This window comes from Paramormyrops kingsleyae, chromosome 3 (genome assembly GCF_048594095.1).
Source record: "Paramormyrops kingsleyae isolate MSU_618 chromosome 3, PKINGS_0.4, whole genome shotgun sequence".
Classification (NCBI taxonomy): Eukaryota; Metazoa; Chordata; class Actinopteri; order Osteoglossiformes; family Mormyridae; genus Paramormyrops; species Paramormyrops kingsleyae.
This window is the reverse complement of record NC_132799.1, coordinates 15,914,229-15,938,223: the sequence shown is the minus strand read 5'-3', so window position 1 is coordinate 15,938,223 and position 23,995 is coordinate 15,914,229. Positions and strand designations below refer to the sequence as shown.

General features: G+C 48.3%; 1 protein-coding gene across 2 annotated transcripts in view; it reads right to left on the bottom strand.

The window, feature by feature from the left end:
- lrpprc (leucine-rich pentatricopeptide repeat containing) overlaps window positions 1-12,710 on the bottom strand; it is a 34,409-nt gene extending 21,699 nt beyond the window's left edge. Inside the window, exons 1-17 of one of the 2 annotated variants that reach the window (XM_072709724.1) lie at window positions 12,620-12,710; window positions 9,364-9,569; window positions 9,046-9,168; window positions 8,661-8,782; window positions 8,489-8,547; window positions 8,087-8,173; window positions 7,784-7,910; window positions 7,545-7,689; window positions 6,936-7,093; window positions 6,724-6,829; window positions 6,489-6,596; window positions 3,919-4,037; window positions 3,472-3,565; window positions 2,646-2,715; window positions 2,077-2,104; window positions 758-815; window positions 50-156 (exon numbers count right to left, since the gene is read on the bottom strand). In XM_072709724.1, coding sequence (XP_072565825.1) covers window positions 50-156; window positions 758-815; window positions 2,077-2,104; window positions 2,646-2,715; window positions 3,472-3,565; window positions 3,919-4,037; window positions 6,489-6,596; window positions 6,724-6,829; window positions 6,936-7,093; window positions 7,545-7,689; window positions 7,784-7,910; window positions 8,087-8,173; window positions 8,489-8,547; window positions 8,661-8,782; window positions 9,046-9,168; window positions 9,364-9,569; window positions 12,620-12,642 — 1,740 coding nt within the window. In that variant the 5' untranslated portion in view covers window positions 12,643-12,710. Of the gene's footprint in view, window positions 1-49; window positions 157-757; window positions 816-2,076; window positions 2,105-2,645; window positions 2,716-3,471; window positions 3,566-3,918; window positions 4,038-6,488; window positions 6,597-6,723; window positions 6,830-6,935; window positions 7,094-7,544; window positions 7,690-7,783; window positions 7,911-8,086; window positions 8,174-8,488; window positions 8,548-8,660; window positions 8,783-9,045; window positions 9,169-9,363; window positions 9,570-10,257; window positions 10,474-12,619 lie in introns of those variants that run through there. The other variant, XM_023804377.2, reaches the window with a different exon arrangement.
- Between the last annotated feature and the right edge of the window lie 11,285 nt (window positions 12,711-23,995).

The following is a 23,995-nucleotide window of genomic DNA, read 5'->3' as shown; positions in this document are numbered from 1 at the left end:
CTTATGAGTATGCATGAAGACTAGCATGTGCGTGTGGTTGACCAAGTACCTTAGCATGAAGCTCTTGCAAGTATTTCCCGAGAAGCTGCTGCTTAGCTTGAGTATCCTCTGCACTCATCCCTTCCACAAATTTGTAGAGGAAATAGTGCACAGCCTCTGAAAAGCAGAGTGGAGAGAATCATTGGTAAGATGGTGGAACTGGGATTTGTCACAAAGACAAGCAAGCAAGATAACTCACAGACAGACAGTGTAACACACGCCACACACAGATTATGCCACAGAGTTTGTGTGTGTGTGTACAGTTGACTTTAATGCATGCGGAAGGGTGAGTACGTGAGTGAGTGTCAACCCAAACTCTGCCCGAGCCAATCAATGCGTGCATGACGTTGACGGAAAATGATCAACTGCGCGCTGGGCCACCTGCCCGGCCCGACAGCCCCGTTCCATGGCCGGGGTGGGGGTGGGGCATCCCATCAGACCCACCACCAGCCGCCCCCCTCCCACGAGAACAGTACTGGCTCAGAGCGGGGGGGGGGGTGAGATGTCATCTCCCATGAGGGGCCGTGTCACTCTTTAGACGTGCCCAGAAAAGTCAGCCCAGATCACAGGGCTGCATGTTTAAAGGACATCCATGTCCATGCAGACAGACACAGACAGACAAAGTACAGACAGCTAAGGACAAGCATCACGAGGGGGCAGTGTTTGTGAATATCACAGGATACAAAAAGCTTGATCTGCAGAGGAAGTGCCGCCATACCAGCCTGCTTGGGGGTCTCTCTGTTGAATCGTTCATCTCTGTACAGCAGTTCGGTAATCTGCAATGACATATGCCCACTGAGATCAGGAGAGAGCAAACCTTTATTTACACACAGGCACGCACCCAGAAAGAGGAGGAAATTCTGTTTACCGCCCAGAGAGATGCCACGTGTTCCCTAACTGATTAAAATCCCTGTAAATTCTCTACCCCAAAATCAGGTCAGCCATTTTGTGTTCAGTCTGTATTCTCGTGTTCAGTCTGGATTCCCAAAATAGTGTGTGTGTGTGTGTGTGTATCGGGGGGGGGGGGTTAACTTGATTCTTAGCAACTGTAAGAGGAGCTCAAATGGATATTTCCAGGCTGTGGTTATTAGGGCCTCAAACGGAGTGATGTCACACCCAATAAAGAAATTCATAAATAAGCACGCGGACTACAGGAGGCGCTGCCCTGCATTATTTATGAGGCAAATGCGGAGAAAGCAGCGATGCGGGGGCTTCGCGCTGGCTGAAGCGCTGCACCGCATCATTCCCATCTCCGAGAGCACGGCCGGGCTGCTCATGCAGAGAGGGAGACACGAGGGGGCCTCACAGGCAGGATTTTGGGGTTTACAGATAAGTAAAAAAAGGTAAGACTTTCAAGGGCCTCTGATGACCGCATGCCAACGCATCGCTACTGAACGAGAAAACTTTACCAGAAAAACGTTGAATCAGCATTTGACAACAGTTGCTGAGGACCAGTTGTAAAGAACTTGCCATAGTACTCTGATAATTTTTGAAAATAAAAAAAAAAATGAAATGAATAAACCTGTTATGTAATGCTGGGCGTGACTTTAACCCCCTTTAGAACATGCAACGGTGGGTGTTCCTGCAACTCAGAGACCCAAAGCACCGTTACAGATTCCTGGACAATCCACAGCTTCAGCAGGACCGCCCAGACACCCCTCTGCTACGGAGGTTGTGCCATGAGCCCCCCGACAGTCCGCAGAAATCCACACCCACACACACTTTTTTGGGCCCCATTCCTACACCACAAATATAGGCCTGTGACAGACTTCAATCTCTTTCGTTCTGGAATATGAAATCATAATCAGTGACATCACAACTGACAGACTTTCGAGATGCTTTTTTATTCATCCACATGTAGGTTTTGCAGACACCCTTCAACACCCCCCCCCCCACAATAATAATCCTAATATGAGATTTTTTAAGATTAAATTTCTAAAGTAACTGCTGTACAAAGTACATGCTGTACAAGAGACAAAGGCATGTGAAGAGGACAGAGTTAATCTACATCGACCCCATCCGTATGGCTCCTCTTACCTTAGCCATGCTCGCCACATCATCTGACCTGCAGGGGGCAGCAGAGAATCAGAGATGAGCAGATCACAGTGTTTTGAATGACTCACCCCCTGAAATGACTCATAGAACATACAAAAAAATAATAATACTTCTAATCTTACAGCTGTCCCAATGCAAAACTAACTTTTTTCAATTTAATTATTAAACAATGAAGTTGATGTAGGCAGGATCTGGGAACTGAACAAACTATGCAGACAGGGTACCAGACTTGCACCGGCCAGGTCAGTGGCAGGAGCTTCAGCCTCAAACGTGGGTGTGGGTTTTTACATCAGTGATGGGAACACACTGAATATCCAGGACGAGCAACAGAATAGATCTATTTGCATTAACACCACCCCAGGGCAGGGCCTTCAGCAGGGCATGCATATGGATGACATGCTGTCTGAGGGAATTCTGGGAGAAAAGGAGATGCGAGGCACCAGCAACACAGAAGGTGTGGTTTCACCGCAGAGGAACTAGCCATGATGAAGGGGGTCATCCCCTCATGACAGGACCCCAGCCAAAAAAAGGTGGGGGTCGGAACTGCTTACTGTCTGAAGCCTCGGATCAGCTGTGACCTGAAAACGTTCAGGCTCAGACCTGGGAAAGAGGGGGATGAGACTGGGGGAGATGAGGAGGAGAGAGAGAGAGGGAGCGAAGGAAGAAAAGGAGGAGAAACGTAAGCTGTACGTACTCAAGCAGAGAATGATGCATGTCAAGTCACCGCTTTGGAACAACCAGCATGACTGTCCTGAGGGAGAACCGCACCAAGACGGCACGCAGGGAAGGGAGAGACACTCGCACTCTCTGAGACGGCTGGGGGGGGGGGGGGGGTTTAAGCCCGGGGCATCCCTGGTGCCAAGTTCCCAGTGTTGACAGGTAACGAGTGAAACTTGGAGAGCACACAGCTGGTGTGGGACCCCAGAAGCAGAGCTCCACGCAGCCAAGGGCGGAACAAAATATGTATTATTTAGAGGCTTTTAACCAATTTACGTCTTTCCGTTAAACGGTCTTCCTCACATATTCAGAGACACTAATCGCTTAAAAGGTTTGAGGGCTGCTGGCTGTGTATGTGGGCACAGATGGGGGAGAATCGACATCAGAGCAGAAACTCAGGTGCAGATACCCAGCATGCACTGGGGCTGGGTACTGAGCTTACAAGCTTTCCCAGATTAAGATTCACTTCGGGAATGTTTTCACTGTTGGTGATTACAGGTTGGGTTAGGGCTTCCTCAAAAATCCCCCAATTCCCTGGGGCAAATGGGTGCGACCCCCACTGGGCACCAAACAGATCTAAACCAACCGGAATAGCAGGACTCCCCCCTGCCCACCCATCTACACATGCCTGCTGTTCCTTGCCCTCCTCGTGTCACTTACGGTGGGCGCTGAGTGTGGCCAGGTTCCCGGCGTTCGCTTCCTCACGGACTTGGGCGATGACAAACCCGGATGAGCCGAGATCACAGCCCACCTCCTGCGGACACACACACACACACACACAAACACACACATGCATTAATACTTCACAATATACAATACTACTAATAATAATATATAGAATATGCCATTTTCAGTATCTCCCTGCATTTCGGCCAATCAGATGATGGTGACGTAACCAGCTCGGTTTGGTCACACTCTCAGCCCTGACGGTTAGTGGGCCAATGACAGTCTGGGTATTGCTCACATGCTTTGCAAATCGTCAGTTTGCTGTATGGTTCAGGTACGGCTCGGTTCCTCGTGCCAGTGGAAAAGTGCCATTAGTTGTTCCTGGTTTTGCAGATGCGGCCCACGGATTGGGGGGGGGGGGGATGACACAGAGCACGGTACCTGGAGAGCTGCACGGGCAGCGTCCACGCTGGGGAAGGCGGGCAGGACGTAGCCAGAGTAGGTGGCCAGGTCGGGCTCCACTCCGAGACTGCGCATGCTCCTCAGCACTTCCTGGATCCCTGTGGGAATACAAGGAGCACATGTGGGTTGCTGGGGGGGTTTAAGAGCAGCGAACACGGATGGCCAACGCCACTCAGGAATCAGGTCTGAACACAGCGTTCCCCGCTGGAGTACAAAGTGGGGGTTAGGGTCTAATGAGGCTACACCAGACAGCCCTTACGGAAGTCTGGGGTGGGGGCGTCTCCAGAGAATGCTTGGATGCTCTTCATTAGCATATTAGCACCATAACCTGGCACCGCACCCCGAAGCGACAGAGCCTGCCCGTGGGCCAAATTAGCCTCTGACCCCACGCCCACTCCAGCCTCAAGGCCCACAAGCTCATGAATATGCGACAGGGCCGGCTTGTTTACCGCCGCGAAGCCATCCTCCCCCGAATCGCACCCGGGACCCTGCACTCACACCACAGAGCCCCGACTTTTCTTGGGCGCTCTGGCATGGCTAAATAAAAATTAAGATGTTTTTTATCCTCTGTCCGGGGGGGGGGGGGGGGGTCGGGCACAGGGGAGTATTAGTCAGGAGCATCCAAAAGCAACCCCTCCGTCTACAAGCTCACACACCCTGACAGCTCTGTTTCAATGGATGCCTCTCTGCCGATCCCCCCCTACCACACACACACACACACACACACACACACACACACACACACACACACACACACACACACACACACACACACACACAGAGTTGTCAGCAGGAAAGGCCCCCATTTCTCTCAGCCTTCTCAATGAAAGCCGGAGTGGTTCCCCATACATTTTTCGTCAAAGCAGCCCACCTACTTGGCCTGATAAATTACCCATGGTGCATCTCTCCCAGGCATACCTGGCCCATCGCTGAGCTGCACTAAGGGAAGCACAGCAACAGGCTGGCAAGCGCAAGAACGTGTCACAGGATGCGGTGCACCAGGGGGGATCCCTGACTGTGCATGCCCAGCACGGCCTGATTCACTGTCTGTCGTTAGACATCCCTAATCTCTGCCTGGACCCAACACCCTCTTGGATAATCGGACCCCACAGCTGCTAGGATCACAGCTCAGTCCTTTCATCAGCAGATAGAATTGACCATTCTTTATCATTAAAGGGTACTGTCTTCTGAATGGCTGGCGGGACAGACCCTGAATTTGAGTTTGATGTCTGAAATCAGCCACAGTCCTATTAATTTGACCTCAACTTTACCTCTCATCCACACTGCTGAGGGCTGCCCGCTAGGGGGCAGAGAGAGAAATTAGCCTAAAAAAAGCTAATGTGCAACACAGAAATTGTGAAGGAAAAAGAAAAATGAACAAAAACCACAACAGCCTCAGCTGGAGTGATTGCCCCCTCTCTGGTGGGGGCAGGCTGGGTTATTTATTTAGTCACGCAGCACAGAAAGCGGAGAGGCGGGGGGGGGACTTCACAGCCTAGTGGGAGACTCACTTTAAATTGTCCGTGCCTGAGTGTCGAACCCCCCCACCCAAGCCGTGTCACAAGCGATAAGCGGCCCCTGGTGGCCCCAGGGTGACAGTGCGCCGCGCCAGTCCGCCCCCACCACCATATGCTCCCATACACCCGTCTGTCCGCATCCGCACCTCTCCAGCACGAAGTTTCCCCAGACCCCCCCAGAGCTGGGCTGCCAGGCCCACCTGTGGGGGAAAGGGCCGAGGAGCTTAATATTTTATGCAAGGCAGAGGGGTGCGAGTAATCTGAAGTGAACCCCCCCGGAGCACTCGCATTTACACGGGGGGGGCAGTCACTCCGCATCCGTCACGTCACCGCCTCTGCTCTGCAACCACCCCCTGCCCTCGCCATCTCCAACCCCCAGAAAGGAGGAGTACATGCATTTTTCATGAGAGGTTACATCTGAAGACGGGGGGGGGGACAAAAGTTCTACTTGCTCCATACTAAGTGGCTGAATAAGTATGGCGGAGGCCATTCTGGCCAGACCGTGGGGCACACAGAATCCCCCACCCCCCTCCAAGCCGCTAGTGTGTACTGCGGTACAGCCTGGTTAGACAATTCCGGATAAGGGGGCTAATTAGTGCTGACAAACATTTAGGAAATAGCCCGCACCCCACACACACATTCAGCTGCCAAACTAAAGGCCACCAGCACCGGTTCTCTAGAGCCATTTGGACAGAGGTCAGGTGACCCTTATTCCATGACTGTCCTCTTGCTATTAACTATTTAAGCTTTAAAAACATCCCACCATAATATGGCTGGGATAGGAAAAGACCAGCCAGGGCAGGTGGAAGACCTGCAAGAAGCCCACCCCGATCCCCCCCAAATCACAGTAGGTTCATGGTTATCTGGCAGGTCGCGATGGGTTGACTGGTCTAACATCCCATAGGTTTCTCAACTCAACATCACACCTCATTGGTCAGTCTGTCAGCTGACACCGTCAACACAGCACCACTGCAGCCAGCACTGCCTTGTCCAGCTAGGGGAGCTTCGCCCCAGAAAAGGCCACAGCGCTACCTTGTGTATTCTGGTCCCGTCGCAGCTGTCGAAGGAGCGGCCAGAAGAAGTGCTCCCTCACTGGGAGGCCCTCCTCCTGCATCACCCTCATCAGCTTCACCGCCAGATCTGTGAGGGGTGGGGGGGGGGACAACGTCAGAATGAAACAGTCACATTTCACCACGAGTTGGTCAATTCAGTTAACCAGTAAAGGCAATCCACAGGAAGGTCACACTGGCGGGGTAGACAGATTTACCCATCTTTTGGGCCTTCAGGGCGCAGTGCAAGGTGAACTGCAGGGGGGTGGCGTGTCTGCTGGACTCATGCAGCTCCTTGCAGTACTGGCGCAACTTCTCTGCCGGCTGGACAACATGATGCAAAAAACAATGCGTCAACGAATGCAACTCGACAACATCTGAGGAGAGCGTTTCATGACTAAGTAGAGGGCTCGCTTCAAAGAAGCCTCACCGTATCCACGGTGACGCAGTGTGACAGGAAGAAGTTGCCCTGGTTGGGAGGGTCTTCATTCTGGGACTCTGCCTGGCGATGGGGGAAGGTCTTGAGCAGAGAGAAAGCCACATCCTCCATACCCTGGGTGATGAGTCTGAGGCACACGTTCATGGCTTCTGCAGGGGCAGGCGGAGATGTGTCAAGCGTGGCGGAATACAACACCGCAAGTCATGGGACACCTCTCACAAATAAGGTGTCCACCTTAAAAACAACTACCTGCTGGTTTTATGACCCACCACTAAAAGGGGCCGTGTACTTCGGACGAAAAATAGATAGTCAGCGTCATTTTAGCAATATGACACTGTATGAGCCGTAATCACCACGGTGATCTCCGTTACGTCGCGCTGCCTGTGTAGGGTCCTAAGGTTGTAATCACCGCAGTGATCACAGTTACGTCGCACTGCCTGTGTAGGGTCCTAAGGTTGTATTCACCACGGTGATCACTGTTACAAGGCTACTGAGCTCTTGAAATGACCACTGCAGACATACAGCTAGCTGCCATCCCTAACTGCAGCATGGCAGACAACCAAAAATGCTAAACAGTATTGCCCCCCATCATCTTCCTACCTGGCACAAAGCCCTGTTCCTGTCGTAGACGCTCCAAAATCTGCGGCAGGTGCTGGTGGTGCCCGGCCCTGGCCAGGGTCAGTAACACCTGCAGAAAGTCTCTGTCCATCAGCTGGATGTCACTGGATACCAACTCGTCCAGGACCTAGAAAAGGGGAGAAGAAATCGAGGGGGCGCTCGGTCATTTCCCACGTTCAAATGGCAGTGCAGAACTAGGGAGGTCTGAGAAGGGGAATTACCTTCTTAACGTTCTCTATATCCCCCTTTTCGGCATGGGCGCACACCAGAGCCACGTAGGTGTCGGGTCCCGGCTCGATCCCGGCACTGCGCATCATCGGCAGGATGCTCTCAGCACTCGCCACATCCCTGCCAGACAAAAGAACACCCACAATGGGATATGATGCTTAAGCCTCCAGTGGGCATTCAGAAATCAGTGTGCACAAAACAGCCATATAAACGAAGACTACCCCTCCTCTATAGCGCCCCCTATGTAGTAAGGATGCGCGTGAAAACTCTAAAAGTCAGCAACCCTGCTTGCTCACCCAGCACGGGCATGTCCAGTCAAGAGCGAGTTGAAGACTGCTTCAGTGATGGGCATGTCTTTGTCCTTCATGAAGCCCAGGATCTTACTGCAGACACAAACACGCAACACATGACTTCACCGTACTGAACAGGGACACCTCTGTTTGAGGGGGACACACAACTGCAACAGCACAGTCTAGAAAGCAAGGTGCCTTGGAATAAGTGAGAACATGCAAGACAGTTAGCATGAGAGGACATAAGCTCTCAAAACCCATGGAGGGTGGGACTAATCATACCCCATAAATCTCTGCCTGGTTTAAACCAATGAGAATCAGGCATATGGGAAGTGACAGCACAGGGAAAGCTTTCGAAGCAAATGACCCAGAGAGCCCTGGGCATTTCCTACAGCTCACGGTTCTCACCCGGCTCCCTCGATGTCTCCATCCTCACAGTATGCTGCGATCAGCCTCTGATAGGTGACCTAATCGCGGAGGAGAAACACCATCATGTTCCTACCTCTGGAAAAGTCAAAGCCAGAAATACCGCAGCTCAGGCAAATCAACCGGACGGCCCACTCCTGCGCCAGGTACTCACTCTGTTGGGCTGCACGTTAGCCGCTTCCATTTTGGCGAGGAAATCAGTGGGGGAGAACTTAAACTCGTTCTGCAGGTAGACCTTGAGCAGGGCGTTGTAGTGACTGGCATCGTAGGTCACTCCTGGACAGAGAACCCAGCATGGAAAAGATAAGCCAAGCCATGTTGTCTTCCAAACCCAAATACAGACAAGGGGTATTCATGCAATTCCGGCTCAAAATGTACTGATATTTCCATAAAAGCCTTGAAGACACAAGACAATGTCTTCATTGTCTGATTCAGTTGTCCCAGGTGGAGCATCCCACTGACCATCTATGGATAGTTACAGAGAGTTTCTGGCAAATCAAGCCCATCTGTCTGGCCCCTCACAGTCACCAGCTTCCTACCCCGCTCCTGCAGTTTGTCCCAGATCTGATGAGCCAGCGCAGTCCGCTCCGACAGCGCCACCTCTGGCAGCAGCGAGCCGCAACTCCGCAGAAGCAGGAGAGCCTGGTTTGCACTTGGGTAGCCTGCATAGTGAACATGGCATTGCAAAGGGGGGGTAGCTTGGGGTTACCGCTGCGGACACCAGATTATCACCTCAAATTAATAGAACTAAACTAACTTAACGAAGAGCCTTTGTTACCTCTGAGTAGAATGCCAGTATTAAAAGAGTATTGTTTAGGCTAAATTAACATTTCTGACATTGACAACACCCTACACACCTGTGGAGATGTCCTTAAATATACGCATCAGCAGGTTCTTGTTGATGCTTCCCGTGCGCCGGACAGCGCTGTCCAGCATGTCTAATGCCCAGTCAGACCTCGCGGGCTGTCTGGGTCGGGCTGGGCCGCTGCTTTCCTCCCTTGATGGCCTTTCCTGCTCGGGGGCGAGGCTGAAGTGACGCCACCCCATCGGGGCCAATGTTGACCTGTGCCACAAAAAGAATGCATCACACAAACTATCTAACAGTATCATCATCGGTGCTGGGACACACAGACCAAGAAAGCAGCATCAAGAAAGAGTAACAAACTACAGAAAAACCTAAATACATAACAAGAGCTGAAACGAACTGAAGTTTCATGTATCCAGCTGATTCTTTTATAATATATGACTCTCCATTATTCTGAAATAGTGGAATGCATTATATATGCAGCATATACAAATAAAAATAAATAGACCCATGGATAATACGGTTCGTACAAATCTTCTAACGAGCATCAGACGCAAACCAATAAGAAATTTAATCAGCCGTAGCACATAGGAGATTAGAACTTGCTCAGTGTTTTAACTGCTGCATGCATGCATATCCGCATAGTTCAGCTGTTCCGATATCATACACAGAGTTTTGCCCAGTAGGTCATTACCTTAGATCAGTATGACTTAGGAGTATGACTTGCTGCGCCACAGATTTCATCGACTTACACATACGTGCTATTCTGCTATAAGGCCATACAGATCCATAAATTTCATACAAACCCTGTGAGCTCTCGTTACCGTCGCACATACCACAATCAGACAACTATAAGATTAAAACATAATGTTATAGATCTATCGTTAAGGCTCAATGACACATATTCCCCATGCAGCATGAGTTTCGTCTCATGCCGGGCACATACCTGTGCACATTGTGAGAAAGCAAGACCTGTACCGGACCGACCGTCACTCTTCTACCAGCGACCGTCCCGCTACAGAGCCGAGAGAGCGGAGATCGACTTAAGTTCAGTCGGCTTAAGGAGAATAAAGAAGCCGGCGAGATTTTCAAGCGTTGGGCCGATCTTAAGAGCGCAGCCATGTTTAACCTAAGGAGCATGGATAGAAGGGCATCCGTACCACGTGACCAGTCAGAGAACACGGGGGAACAGCACGTGGGTATTTTAAGGTTGTACCATAATGGCGAAATAAAAATATACGTATATATGTATATGTATTACATTTTCTCGTTTAATTTCTTGTCTAATTATATTACCACAGCGCGATATTATAATTAAAAGTATTTTTCATTTTATACTGTTATGTCGATATATATATATATTTCAGTTTTGTTCTGGCACCCCTATGCCCTTCAAAATATTGGAAGTCCCGTTTTGTACCGCTACTACAAACCAAGTCAAATTTGCGCTACAACTGTAGGAGAGAGGTTGATTTCATTTCTGCTTCTGTTCTGGACCGAGTAAGCGAGGCGAATCGGTCTCATTGGTAAACAGCGCGCCGCCGCAGTTTCCTCGCAAGCCTTACACGCCAAATAGTTTCTGATATTCTGGCGTGCTTATGATTTATTAATTGACTGAATGCTAATAGGTGAGCGATGTAATACCAAGATGAAGGCGGCTTACTTAATTAGAAAGTGGTTATAAATCGATTACTATTGTATAATTAAGCATAATAAATATAAAATATATTACAAAAAATAAGTAGGAAACAACATTATCTTGGCTATCGAGTGAAGTGTTAATTTTGAATGGGATAAGCGGTTACAGAAAATGGATGGATGACTGGATAGATGGATACCCGTCAGGAAAACAATGTTTGCCTGAGGTGAATGTTATTACCATGGGCATCCGGGTGGTGGCGCTTGGGCCCTGCGAATACTTGCAGCTACTTCAGACTATACTCAGGATGTTCGGGGGGGGGGGGGTCACCCGGTAAGCTATTGTTAAGTGAATATTAATTTATCATCTTACAATTTTAAAAAGTTGTTACACTGTTACGTTGATACCAAATATAATCATTCTTCATTATCTCCTGATTTTCAGTAACGCACTCAAATAAAGGGTTCGTCTCGGAAAACCAATGCGTTAACGCCCTTAAATCAATTAATGTATCGTTAAATTTCGCTAGACATCCCTTATTTGACCCTTTAACAATGCACCAATCAACAATAACTAATATAAAAATATAATGATTGTCTCTTTTTTTGTCGTTAAGGTGATGTAAGCCGTGCCCCCACGCCATCTGATTTTCATCTAATGTAAAATATAAATTGTGTTGTGTGGCGTTTATTACAGATTAAATCATTTAAAAACAGCTCGATGACCTTGCACCCGTTGTTTCCAGGATTGTCTCCGGATCCCTGTGACCATGCACAGGCCAAGCAGGTGCAGAAAATTAATGGATGAACTTACAGACACAAACCATGTAAATGGAAATACCTTACACCTGTGATGAATGCCAACTACACATTTAAACCTATGTAAAATTTACATAAAAACATAAGAAATTTACAAACGAGAGGGGGCCATTCTTAAAATGGAAAAGTGTCATACTTTTAAGTGCTATTTCTGTACCTCAGTGAAGGTCATTCTTGGGCAAGAGCCTTGTCCCTCTCCCTAATTTATCTTGAGGACAGCATGTTTGTTGTCAAAATGCAGGACGTGCCCCCACTGGGCACCTAATTCAGAAAAGGTCTCCCAGGAGGGGTGTCGTCAGCACTGGCTGGCACCCAGTGGGGATTGTCTGATTCCTTGTGGTGCGTTAGGGACTGGGATGGTTGGGGAGAGGTGACATGTACCGTTCTTCCTGGTGACAGCTCCCCCCCGATGCAGCTGCATTCATCACAGCTCTCAGTTTGTGTCCCCAGCCAAAACGTAACTAACAGCCCCTGACTACCTGCCACTGCCATCCCTCCCCCCCAGCCCTGGCTGCCCGTTCCTCTGCCCCCCGCACTCAATGACGTCCTCCTAAGGATCTTCTAAGGGGCCAACATGGGGGGGGGGGGGCATGCCAGGACGTGTCTGGACAATCAAGCCTGCTTGTCACAGTACCACAAAAGCCAACAGCCCAGGGTGAAGGACTCTCAGTTAGAAAGACACCCCCTCACAAATTCACACCGCCCCCGCATGCCAGCGGGATACTCTGTTGCTAACTGAGAAATTTCAAGTCTGTATATTTTTTTGGGAGGGGGGGCGGGTGGGCAATATTAACAAATGTCTCCCCAGCCGTAATAGACAGAGAGCATGTGGAAGAAATATGCTGGCTTACCATGGCTTCCTCTGCAGTGACATCCCAGTTTCCTGGCTACATCCTCCACCCTGCTTCGTATCGGTCCTTTCCTTTCAGGTTCATGCATTGGGAATATAGAGTCTGATGAATATTCAGGCCAGCAGGGGGCGCTACATACTCATTGCACTGAACCCTCCCCTGTTGGTGCTGTGTACTTTTATTTTTCTGTCTGCTGACCCGCCTGCTGGAGAATTCTCATCCCGCTACCTCGAATAGCATGTCCTACAGCAAAGCTGGGAAAGAGGTGGTGGGGGTGGTTAATACTGTGTACTGGTTTGTGGCAGAAGCTGAAGTTTTGAATGGGCATGCATACTAAAGGTGAAAGGCAGGGTATGCATCTGCAGGTCTCTGAATAATGTAGGGGAAGGTCAAGGCCGAAAACACTTCCTGTTTTCCGTTTTGCTGAATGAACCCAGAAAGTTCTGTTCTTCAGCTACATGAATGCCTCATGTAGCTGATATATAATTCATTGCTGTTATCTATTATTTACTTATTTTTTTCTACTTCCTTACTTAAGCTAAGCTTTCATGTTTTCTGTTCTTTGGCCTGTCCTGTCCTGCCCTGCGTTGTCAATTCATATAAACCACCCCTCAATGGACACCAGTGATTTTACTGTGCGTGTCTAGCATTGTGTGAAAGCTTTTGAAGCGTGGGTATATGGCAGCCTACATCCTAAGCAACCTAAAGCATACATCGGGAAATGTCATGGTCAGGTAAGACCCCCCCCCCGCCCATCAATGCACTCATGTATCTGCAGTCTTCAGCCTCTCTCCCTAACAGGGTATCTCGCTCTCTGTTTCACTGGGACTGGAATCCCACTCCTGGTTACAGTCCAGTTGTACAATTTAAGACAACTTTAAGTGTCAGTCTGATGTAGGCAGGCCAGTGTGGGTGGGAAAGTTGAGACAGGGAGAAATGGAGAGCGAGGAAGGTGTTACCCCTGGAGCTGTCTGGTGTTGGTCTGCTTCACTGATACACATGAGGGGCCAGGGGTGTAGGTCACTATTCAGTATTCCAATTCCCACATTTGTTGGGGTTTCAAAGATTTTGTATAGAGAAAGAGATGGGAGTATGAGCAGGATGGAGGAAAATGTGAACATGACTGTCATAGTACAGAAGCTGCTGAGGTTTGTGTGGCCCCCAGGGGGAGGCTAAGGTATCATATGTCAGTCCCCGGGAAGTGGGCCCTTATACGCGTCTCCTTTGTGGTCTACATATGTAGACCATCACATGACAAGCGAGCTCCTTCCTCTCAGCGTTTCACATTCCCTCTCCACATTCACAATTATTAGGGGCTGGAGGGAATCTCTGGGGCCTTTGCTGCCACAGTGAGCTGGACATGTGGGCATTATCACTGGCTGGCAAACACCCATTCGGCATTCTTGGGAAAGCATGCGTTTGTTATTGACTGGCGTGTCCTTGCTGTGAGCTGGCTTGGTCAAGCCTGATGGCAGTGAACGATGCTCAGACGGCATGGAGAAGCAAGTATGGGGATCTCACAGCCATTGGACTAGATGAGAGAGGAGAGGCATGGAGCTGGTCCAGATACCTTCACCAGATACCAGGGTCCTGCTGAGGGAGCCCCATGTTGACTGGTTCATTAAGCTGCATGATACCACAGGTGGACTGAATGGTTTCTCAGTGTTATCAAAACAGCTACATTGAGGTGGCCATGTTGGAATCCATCCCCACAATCACTTCTATTTCTTTCCCATAAAAATCTATGCTCTGGAAGAAGATGCATACAGGCAGATTTCATGTTGTCAGACTAATAATAAGGATCTTTGATGATCAACGAACTGCTATTAACGATCACCAATTTGCATATTAAAATTTTAATTGGCCCAGTAACTGTTTTCCTGAAATGATGCGGTAACAGGGGGATACAAGGCAGTGTGTTTGTCTGGTGACCTTAAACCTTGTAATTTCGGCTTTGAGAGTGTGACCACCTGCCCTCGCGGATGCGCTGTTTGACCTTTTAAGGTAATGAATAACCACGGACCGTCGGCTCCTTGCCGTGATATTCGCGATCATTACACCAATTAGCAGCCGCGGGTTCCAGCTTCCCGCATAGATGTGACATCTCTCCATGCACGCTTGTAGACTGTAGACATTTCATCTGTTTTAGTGGTGTGTTTTTTTAAGGCTAGGCTGTAGGCATCAGAGAGCCATTTTTATGTGCAAGTAATTTAGCCTCTATAAGGTTTCCTTTTTAAATAGGTACATGAAAAATACACACATTTCAAAGGGAAGAATGACTTTTATGATGCAAACGAAAGTGTACGAACATGGAACGTAGGCAGTCAGGTCTGTCTTTACCTATAAAAAGGTTCCATCACAAATCTTGAGAAGATTCCCAACCCACTTTCATGGATCATTTTAACCACAGTTATTCAGGTCTGGCAGCTGAGCCGTGTTTCTGTAAGCGGCAGCTCAAGTAGGCTGGTAAACAGTAAACAAGTCAAGACTATTTGAAGAATGTCTGGTCCTTTAGTAGCACATACGGAAGATGATCATTACTTAAATTAGCAAACTAATTAAATGTCTTGGAAAAACCCAGGCTCTAATCACGAGCATGTGTGATGTCAGTGCCATAAATGGCACGGCGCTGCTTCGAAAAGTGAACTGACGTCTTGTTGGCTCCTGTGCGGCCCAAAGGAGGCCCACCTCAACCCGATCACCGTGCCGGAGCCCGGGCAGCTTCTCCCAGCCTCACACGGACTGGGCCACCATGTGCAGTGAGCTCACAGTAACTGCGAGCATGACACGCACCTTGTGTGCGACGAGGTTTTGAGCTGTACATGGAGAATGGGTCTCTCAGCTCCTCTTCCCCATGGAGGGGGCTGCATCAGTATCCTTCTCTATATTCTAGCGCATCTGAACATCTGCAGGTTTGTCACTAATATTTGTAAGCATCTGTGGTAAGAGGTCACCAAGCCATGTTACATATCACAGCTCCCAATCCAAGGTCATCATGAGGTCACATGACTTCTGACACCCTTATTCGGGGTGAAACCCTGAAATGGGTTTTGTACCCCTCTGACTCCCCTGGAACAGAAGCGCAGTCCTGATTCACCCCAGGCAGCCAACTAACCAAAGTCATTGCCAGTCCAAACTCCTCACTAAATCACAGATCTGCTTTGTCACTGTGCAACATTCAATGAAAGAATATGTGCATTTAAATGCTATAGCTGTTACGGTATTGACAGGAAACTTGCACTTAATTTCCATTTATTTTGGGTAAAGTATATATACCTGGAGCCATTAACAAGTACAGGCTCATTGAGGTACAGTGTGAAAGGGTTGCAGGGAAACCCATACTGACAGCTCTCAAGAGGTCAACAGGGCAGGTGACGCAGAACATCCAAAACGTTTTGTTGCTAGCAGGTGAATGGGATGGCTGGAGGAGACAGGCAGAAGGGAGAAGCAGGCCAAGAGGTCTGCGTGGCGGGGGTGGGGAAGTTGGCAGTCGACTTATGGAGAGTGACAAGAGGCTGGTCATCTTCTGCCTGAGGTTAGAGCAGCAAAATAACATCAGACTTCTGCATGGCGACATGGGTGTGAATTTGAGGAGGTGGTGGGGGGGGGGGGGGGTCAAGGCATAGTTTAAGTAAGACGCTGCCCATCAACACAAACAAAAGCCCGGAAGCCCGAGGCAGGGCAGGCACCTCCCTAGCCAATAATAATATTTGGGTTTGGTAGTTTGGCAATCTCACCCTGCTGGGGAATCCCCATCTTCCCTTCCCCAAAAGCCTGTACACTGTCCATGTTTAATGTTTAATATAGAACTGCCACGATTACTCTATTATTAAAAAGCATCAATTAAAAAATCACTCAGCAACAAACTTAAATATCTGCACAGCACGCAAATAAATCTTCAAAGACGACATTAAGGTTTGATGGACTCACCCAATAATGTGAGGTTAGCCAGGGGTAGGTGCCACTTAGCCTCTCAGAGTAGCATAGGCTGTCTTTGTCATCACTTTTACTTAAATCATTTGTTTAACTTACTTTCTACGATTCCTGTATGTTAAAATAACCACTGCTAAGATTAGACCCATCAGTCCTGGCTGTGTCTGTCCTTTCCCTGTTTGGCCAGCTGGTGTTGCTGGCTATCCTGTTTAATTTGATCCCCTAGTTTTGCACCTATTCTGTCCCTATTGTTTTTCCCTATTATCTGGGCTGCTGTATGACTGAATGGGTTGAGTGTGCAGCTGAGAACACCAAGGTCTCCCGTCATTATGGGTTTGTGGCTGGCTAGAGGCCGGCCTCAACTTTGTTGGACACCTTAAGTTTGTCCCCTTGCGTTCATGTTATTTCTGTATTGGTTCTTGCATTTGTAGTTTTGTATTATTTCACCTCTGTTCCCTGTATCACCTGTCGGCCTAAGTCCCTAACGTTTGATTATTACCCTCACTTGTCCCTTGTTACCTAGGTTCACAGTGGTTGGTTGATTTAGTAATAGCCCACACCTGTCCTTTGCTGAAGCTCTTGTTATATGTGTATTTATGCTCCTGCCCTTCCCTTGTTCCTTCATTGGTTGTTGCATTAGTTCTATTTGCTGTAAGTGCTGTGCATTTGACTCCTGTGTGCTCCCTATATGAGCTGCATTAGTTTCCGCTTGCCTGTGGTTCCTGTAGGTTCTGGTGTTAGTTTTCCACGTTTAGCTTGTTAAGCTTTAGTTTTCCCTGCCTTTATTTTGACCCCTTGTAGTCCCTTGGTTTCTTGTTAGTTTGTCAGTATCAATAAGACTCCTTGTCTCCAAGTCACTCTGTGAATCACCCGTTCCATCATGCCCCACTATAACAGCATCGGCTAACACGACAGGGTAAATAACCATCTAATCATTTTTGTAACTTTTAGGTCTGAACAATATAGGTGGGGTCACATTGTAATATTTGGAGTTTTTGTGACTATTTAGGAGTTATATCAAATTATACAGCCGAATACAACTCCCCTACCAGGACCGTCTGTCAAATAAATTGGTGGTGTTGCAGTGAGTTGTGCCTACAGACACAAAGCAGTGCCAACAAATCATTTGCTTTTTCTCAATGTCATCTCTATAGAATACAAAATATTTCCATACAGCAGTGGATGAATGTCTTTTTGTGATTAGTTCATTTTCGCCTCTTTCCCAATTTTGTCTAATTTCTCACAAATGTGGCACAGTCTAAGAATGAGTCCAACGGCAAGGACAAGATCGTTCTACAGGGCTCATGCAAAAGCATAGATAGTGAACTTCAGACAACTTCTTAAAAAACATATACTAGATAATGTTGACAGTGAGCCATCATTAAAATTGCAAAGCTTGCAATTTTTTCTCTATGACTGAGTAAAAATGTTTTGGCGCAGCTTAGTGATGTCTCAGCCCTGCAGACTATTGCGGTCCTTGCGATGTTACAGTTGCATATGCATGAAATCTCATGTTGATATTAACATCGCACATTGTGCAAGTCGAGAGCAGTGCAGTGGGTACCGCTGTCACTGCACGTCAGTGTTTGGCAGATCCTCTGGTTTCCTGCCATTATCCAAAAACATGCAACTTAAGTAAATCAGAGATCCTAAATTTACCATGTGTGACTGAGTGGGCACCTTGCAATGGCTGGTTGGTTCCTGCTCCTGCCAATTGCAATGATTATATATATACGATTATTCAATGACTCATCATATTAATCAATCAATTACTGATAGAATCGATAGTGACAGCCCTAGTTTAATAACTTTGATTGATGTTTAATATCTTTGTACCCTTGTACAATGATCCGGCCGCTATCTGTTTTTAGGACTCCGTGCCTGTGCATTGTTACCTTTACTGGGAAGAACGTGACTCTTCTCTAACTTTCTAATTTGGACTCCACGGGTCCGGGAGTCACCTTTGCATTTTGTGTCCATTTTGTGGCTCTGTCTGCCATCAGCCCAGAATTCACCAGCACTATGTACAGCCCGGCTCGACCTTTCCTACTTGCTGGGTCTACATTTCCGGGCTCTTGTCCTCCTTAGTTTCTCATTGAGGAACACAGCTGTGGTGTCTGGGAGATTCAGTTTTACGTGTGGTGATGAAAGGAAGCCACACAAGACCATCTGATGTACTAATTCCAAAGAAGGCCTGTCAGTGGCGGCCAATCAAAGCTATTGGTTATTGCCTTCTTTACATCGTCCATGCTGCCTCCTGGCATTCCCTGATGTCATATGAAGATATCCTTATTTAGACTGTTCTTGGTGACCTTGGCAGCTTGAAGCAGGGAGAGCCACTCTGACAGCAAAGCTGTCCTGAAGGACCAAACCAATAGTCCAACAGAGCTGTTCGTTTTTGTTGATGCACATCCAATTCCTGCCCTGGGAGGATCATGGGAGAGCACAGGCCCATCAGCCCTAACCCTCTATGCCTAAGTTCTCACCCAGCAAGGCCTCCCAATACCCAGCATCCCCTCACATGCTGTAACGGCAGGTAATGTCACCCACGTCGTCTCGCATTACCGCGACGCGCTCCGAGGAGACAGCACGTGCCAGGCATTGCGCTTCGATGGAGACACACCTGACAGAATCGGACCCTGCCTCTGCCTCGTGGCACTTATCAGTTAGTCTGTTCCCTATGGTGGGCGGGGGTCACTGTTGGGTGTCCTCCTGCCTGAGGCTATCTGGAACGTGCTGTTAAGATAAATACTTTTCATCTGATTCATTAATTTCATTACTTAAAAGCCCATCTGTTGCATTCATGCTAAGAACAATTTCAGCTCAAATAACTGGGGTCTGCACTCACCCCCCCCCCCCATTCTGTCACTGTCACCACATCCCCCCTCCCATTCTGTCACTGTCACCACATCCCCCCTCCCCCCCCCATTCTGTCACTGTCACCACATCCCCCCTCCTCCCCATTCTGTCACTGTCACCACATCCCCCCTCCTCCCCATTCTGTCACTGTCACCACATCCCCCCTCCCCCACATCCCTGTCACTGTCACCACATCCCCCCTCCCCGCCACATCCCTGTCAACTTAACCTCATTCCGTTGTAATTTTTTCTCCTTCACTGTTTACTGCCACTTCATATTTATTCACAGACATTCCCTCTTAATCCAGGTTATTTACTTTGTTACAATTTCTGGCCCTCCGTCCCTCTCCCTCTCTTTCCCTCTGCTGTTAAAGTCCTTGCAAATCCTCCCCACTTTCGCCCCAGTCCACGCCTTCTCTCCTTATTGAAGACCACCATCTCCTATGTACACCTCAACCTTTGTCTCCAGTGTACCTATAACATAATGATCAAGATGGGTGCTCTAAGTGCAGAGTTGCGGTTTAATATATCGAAATTCCGAATAACAGGTACAAAGCATAACCCAAGTAACGTCGACAAGGGACAAGTATGGGTCAACAATGATCTAGATTAATACATAACAAAATCCAGACCAAAATTTCATTTCAATCAACCAGCTGAGTACAGTCACAGTCACAGAGTACTCAACTGGTTGTTGAAACAAAATCTTGGTCTGGATTTTTACTGTCTGGACCTGAACTATCCACCTCCAACGAAATCCAAATCTCACCTCATAAGCAGGGTCTGAGGGTCCCAGCAGAGCAAAAACATGGACTGTCTGTGGGTCCCCAAGGACTGGATTGGGAAACACTGGCTTAGACTAATTTAAAAATGCACACAGCAGATGTCTCTGGCATTCAGGTAAGGCAGGCTGTGGTCTGGATGGCAGTGGCTGCTCAGAATGCAGAGTGGAGGCACACAGAACCTCCCTACTAATGACCCTTTCCCCTCTAGCTTATAGTTTCATGCTACAGTACATGTCTTTTGGGGGCAATTGTTGGCATTTCTCTTCTCTAGATCAGTGTTTCCCAATTCGGTCCTCAGGGACCCACAGACGGTCCACGTTTTTGCTCCCTCGGGAGCTGGGAGGAAACAAAAATGTGGCCTGTCTGGCAGGGAGCTCCAAGGGAGGAAAAACATGGTCTGGCTGTGGCTCCCCAAGGACCGGATTGGGAAACACTGCTTTAGATCCAAGAGCAGTAGAATCTGACTCTTACAACTGAGATTTTGACATTTTCACTGGTAATCTAACAAAGGTCATGGTCCTCTAGAGTCTATCTGGGCTACAGCACAAACAATGTTTTGTGGTAATCTTACCACATTATTTACCTTTGAGGGATTTAACTATGCAGCTTCGGATAGATTCTATAAGCTCAACAAGAGTTTTAAAGGCATGGTACAATAGTACAACAGAGAAGCTTTTCTGTGATAGTGAACTGAAGACTGTTTATCTGTCTGCCCCCCCCCCCCCCCCTTCAGGCAAGCAGACGTGCGAGAAACCCGTCAGGTGGCTGTCACTGAGGCTGAGAGGAGCTGTCGAGCTCTCTCAGGATCATATGCTAAGTGTCATCGCCTGCCTCCCCCCCCCACCCCCCCGCCTCCCCGACTCGTAGCAGCCTTCCCAGGCGAGGTCTAAATCCACTACTGGGAAGTGCACCAGATGACTTCTGTGTCTTGAGGATTGGCCACAGAATCCTGATAGTTGTAATTAAGTACATTGATCGATGCGTATGTCTTTTTCCTTCCAAGGGAAGACTAGAGCATCAGCCCATCAATTTCCTCCTGCACGTCCTCAGTCTGGGGACGATAGGTCACATCACGCAAGCCTTGCATCGATTCCCCCCCCCCCCACCCCGCAAGTACTTCTGCCTACCCCACCTTACCCCTCAACCCCTTTCCTCAGCTATCTGAGTCAGGGAGCAGTGGAACAAGCCCCCTGAGACCTGGTTACCCATCGGTACCTGTGAATTCTTTGAGACGGGCTAGAGGATGCACTGTTTGGGGAGGACTGCTGTGCCCATGGAGAGTTGGCTGCCCTTCCGGTTTAGCAGTGATGCACTGAGGACAGAAGCATGAATGAGGGGAACACGAGACGCTCACAGTAAAGTATAATAGCCTGACGGGATCGTTCTGCTGCCACGACTCGCGAACATGCCTTTGGGTGAATATTGAAAAGACTGGGCAGATTATGGCAGCCGGAACCGAGTCAGCGGCGCACGTGCTAATTATGGGCTCAGCAGGATGAGGGCGGGAGGGGGGCGTTCAGCCAAATTGTGGCGCAGAGTGCTACAGCCGCTCAGAAGGCCAGGACCCCACAGAGTGCCCGCAAACCTGCCTGTCAGCTGCTGTTAGATCACAGCGCCATAGTCCTGCACCACCAACGGCCCTGCAACCATTTAGGCAGGCAGACACACACACACACCCCAGCTCAGAGATACATGTGGGCACAAACCCGGAGTTGAGCAGTACATTCAGCTGGAGTTGCTTCCAGGGATAGAGGAACTGAGAGGGAAAAAACATCAGAAACAGCTGCATGGTGTCAGTGGGGATAATAACTGGAGAGCAACACCAAGCTGATCTGCTGTGTGTGTGTGTGAGAGAGAGAGAGAGAGAGAGAGAGCTGTGTGCATAGAAGGTCTGCGGTAATTTTCTCAAAAGACTAAGGAGTAACAACGTCACCATGAACCGTAGCACATGCCAGAGGGATGAGCCGTGATGCCGTGAATATTTCAAAAACAGCATTAATAATGGATCTGGTTGCAGCTGCAGTGTGCACTCTGGACCTTGATCCTGAAGCGAAGCACTGTACAGGACCTGGCACAGCCTGCTACACTGACCCTGTGCACATTATTCTAAAGATGTTGCTAGCCCAGCTCCAGTCTCCCCTTCCGACTACTGGGGGGGGGGGGGCTCACACACAATATTCTGCTGAAGAAAAGACACTGGTTGACAATGATTTCCCATTCACGGGACAACCCTCTCCAAAAATGCCCAGGATCCCACAGTTGTACAATCTGATTGGTTATCTCTCTGAACCAATCATTCTTCTATTTGCCTTCAGAACTTTTTTGTGTAAAGTAAAACTCCCACAAACCCCCATGAGCGACTTTTTGTCACATGCTACCTATCAGAGACAATCTGTATCTCCCCAGCTTGCATGTCCCCACATAGGTGGCTCTGACCTAAAGGTTTGTTTGATTGGGTAATTGGCAAACAATCATGCCAGCAGAGAGGCACAGGGGACCCTGAGAGGGTGCGGTGAACAGGGGTGCTGCAGCCCTGTTCGTGGGGTAACGTATCTTGATAGAACTGCAGCTGCTCCCCGATGAGTGAAAATTCTTCCAGGACACACCCCTGGCTCCTGGGCACCATTCATTCTTCTAGCATCTGCCCTTCCATGCCAACGGGGCACAGGAGTGCGTTGGCTTCTCCAAATGGATGAACATTTGTGATTTGCACAAATCAATAGGCATAAAATGCCGGGCCAGGAAGAGGATGACGGGGTAGTGTTTTTAAGTGCTTTATTTTGCCTGAACTTTCTGGTGAGGGGGAGAGGCTGGAGCTGCCAATCAGAGCTGGGTGGTGGAAAGTCTTTGGAGTTCACACTACTCTGCCCATGTCAGCAATCTCAATGTTCAGCTGCCAACCCGGGGGAATACTGGACAGATTGGTTTCGGTTTATGGCTAAAACATTTCGGTGTGTATTTCATATTCTCATTAATTCTATATTGGAATGCTGTGAAATATGGGAAGTAACCGGACAGTATAAATAAGTACATTTCCATGCTTTAGTTATAACACAACAAAGAAAGCTGTGTGAAAAGCTTGCATACCTGAGGACGGTTAAAATGTGTGATTAAACGTAGCCTAAACTTTTTTTTAAAAAATAAACCCCATACATGACATTGATAACGGTATTAAGAAGATATGGTTCAGGACACTTTAAAATCAAACTGAATTTTTATTTCTGACTGCATTGTAAATAAATTATCGAAGGTAGTTAATGTCACGCGGATTTGCGTTTCAAAGCGCAAAAAAACCACACGCAAACGATATTCAATAAATTAAATAATTCAATGAATTATACATCCGAGCAGCGCTAATGTTGGCCACTAGATGGGGCTGTCCAACCGCTAATGGCCATGAGGTTTGACGCTTTATTTATATATTTTTAAAAATGTTTTTAGTCACTGGAACCCGGCAGCTTCATAGATTTAAGCATTATCTTTTCGTACTTTGGGTACCGTTTCATATGTAGCATTCTTGCTGTGAGCCCTGTGTTAAATCAGCATTCGGTGTGTACCTCCTTGCTTGTGCCCTGTGCTGCTCAAGATACGCTCCAGTCCCTCTGCCCCCTATCCGGGATGACTGGAGGATGCAGACACATTCCTTTATTTAGCAAGTTTTCATTCCTTAATGAACCAAGTGAGAAGAAGAAGCTGAAATGTGAGACGTAAATTTAGGGGCATTTAAAAACACAACAGACAATGTGCAGAGTGTATGGCCACAAGGTGAGTATCCAACCGGGCGAGTCCAGCACATCCAT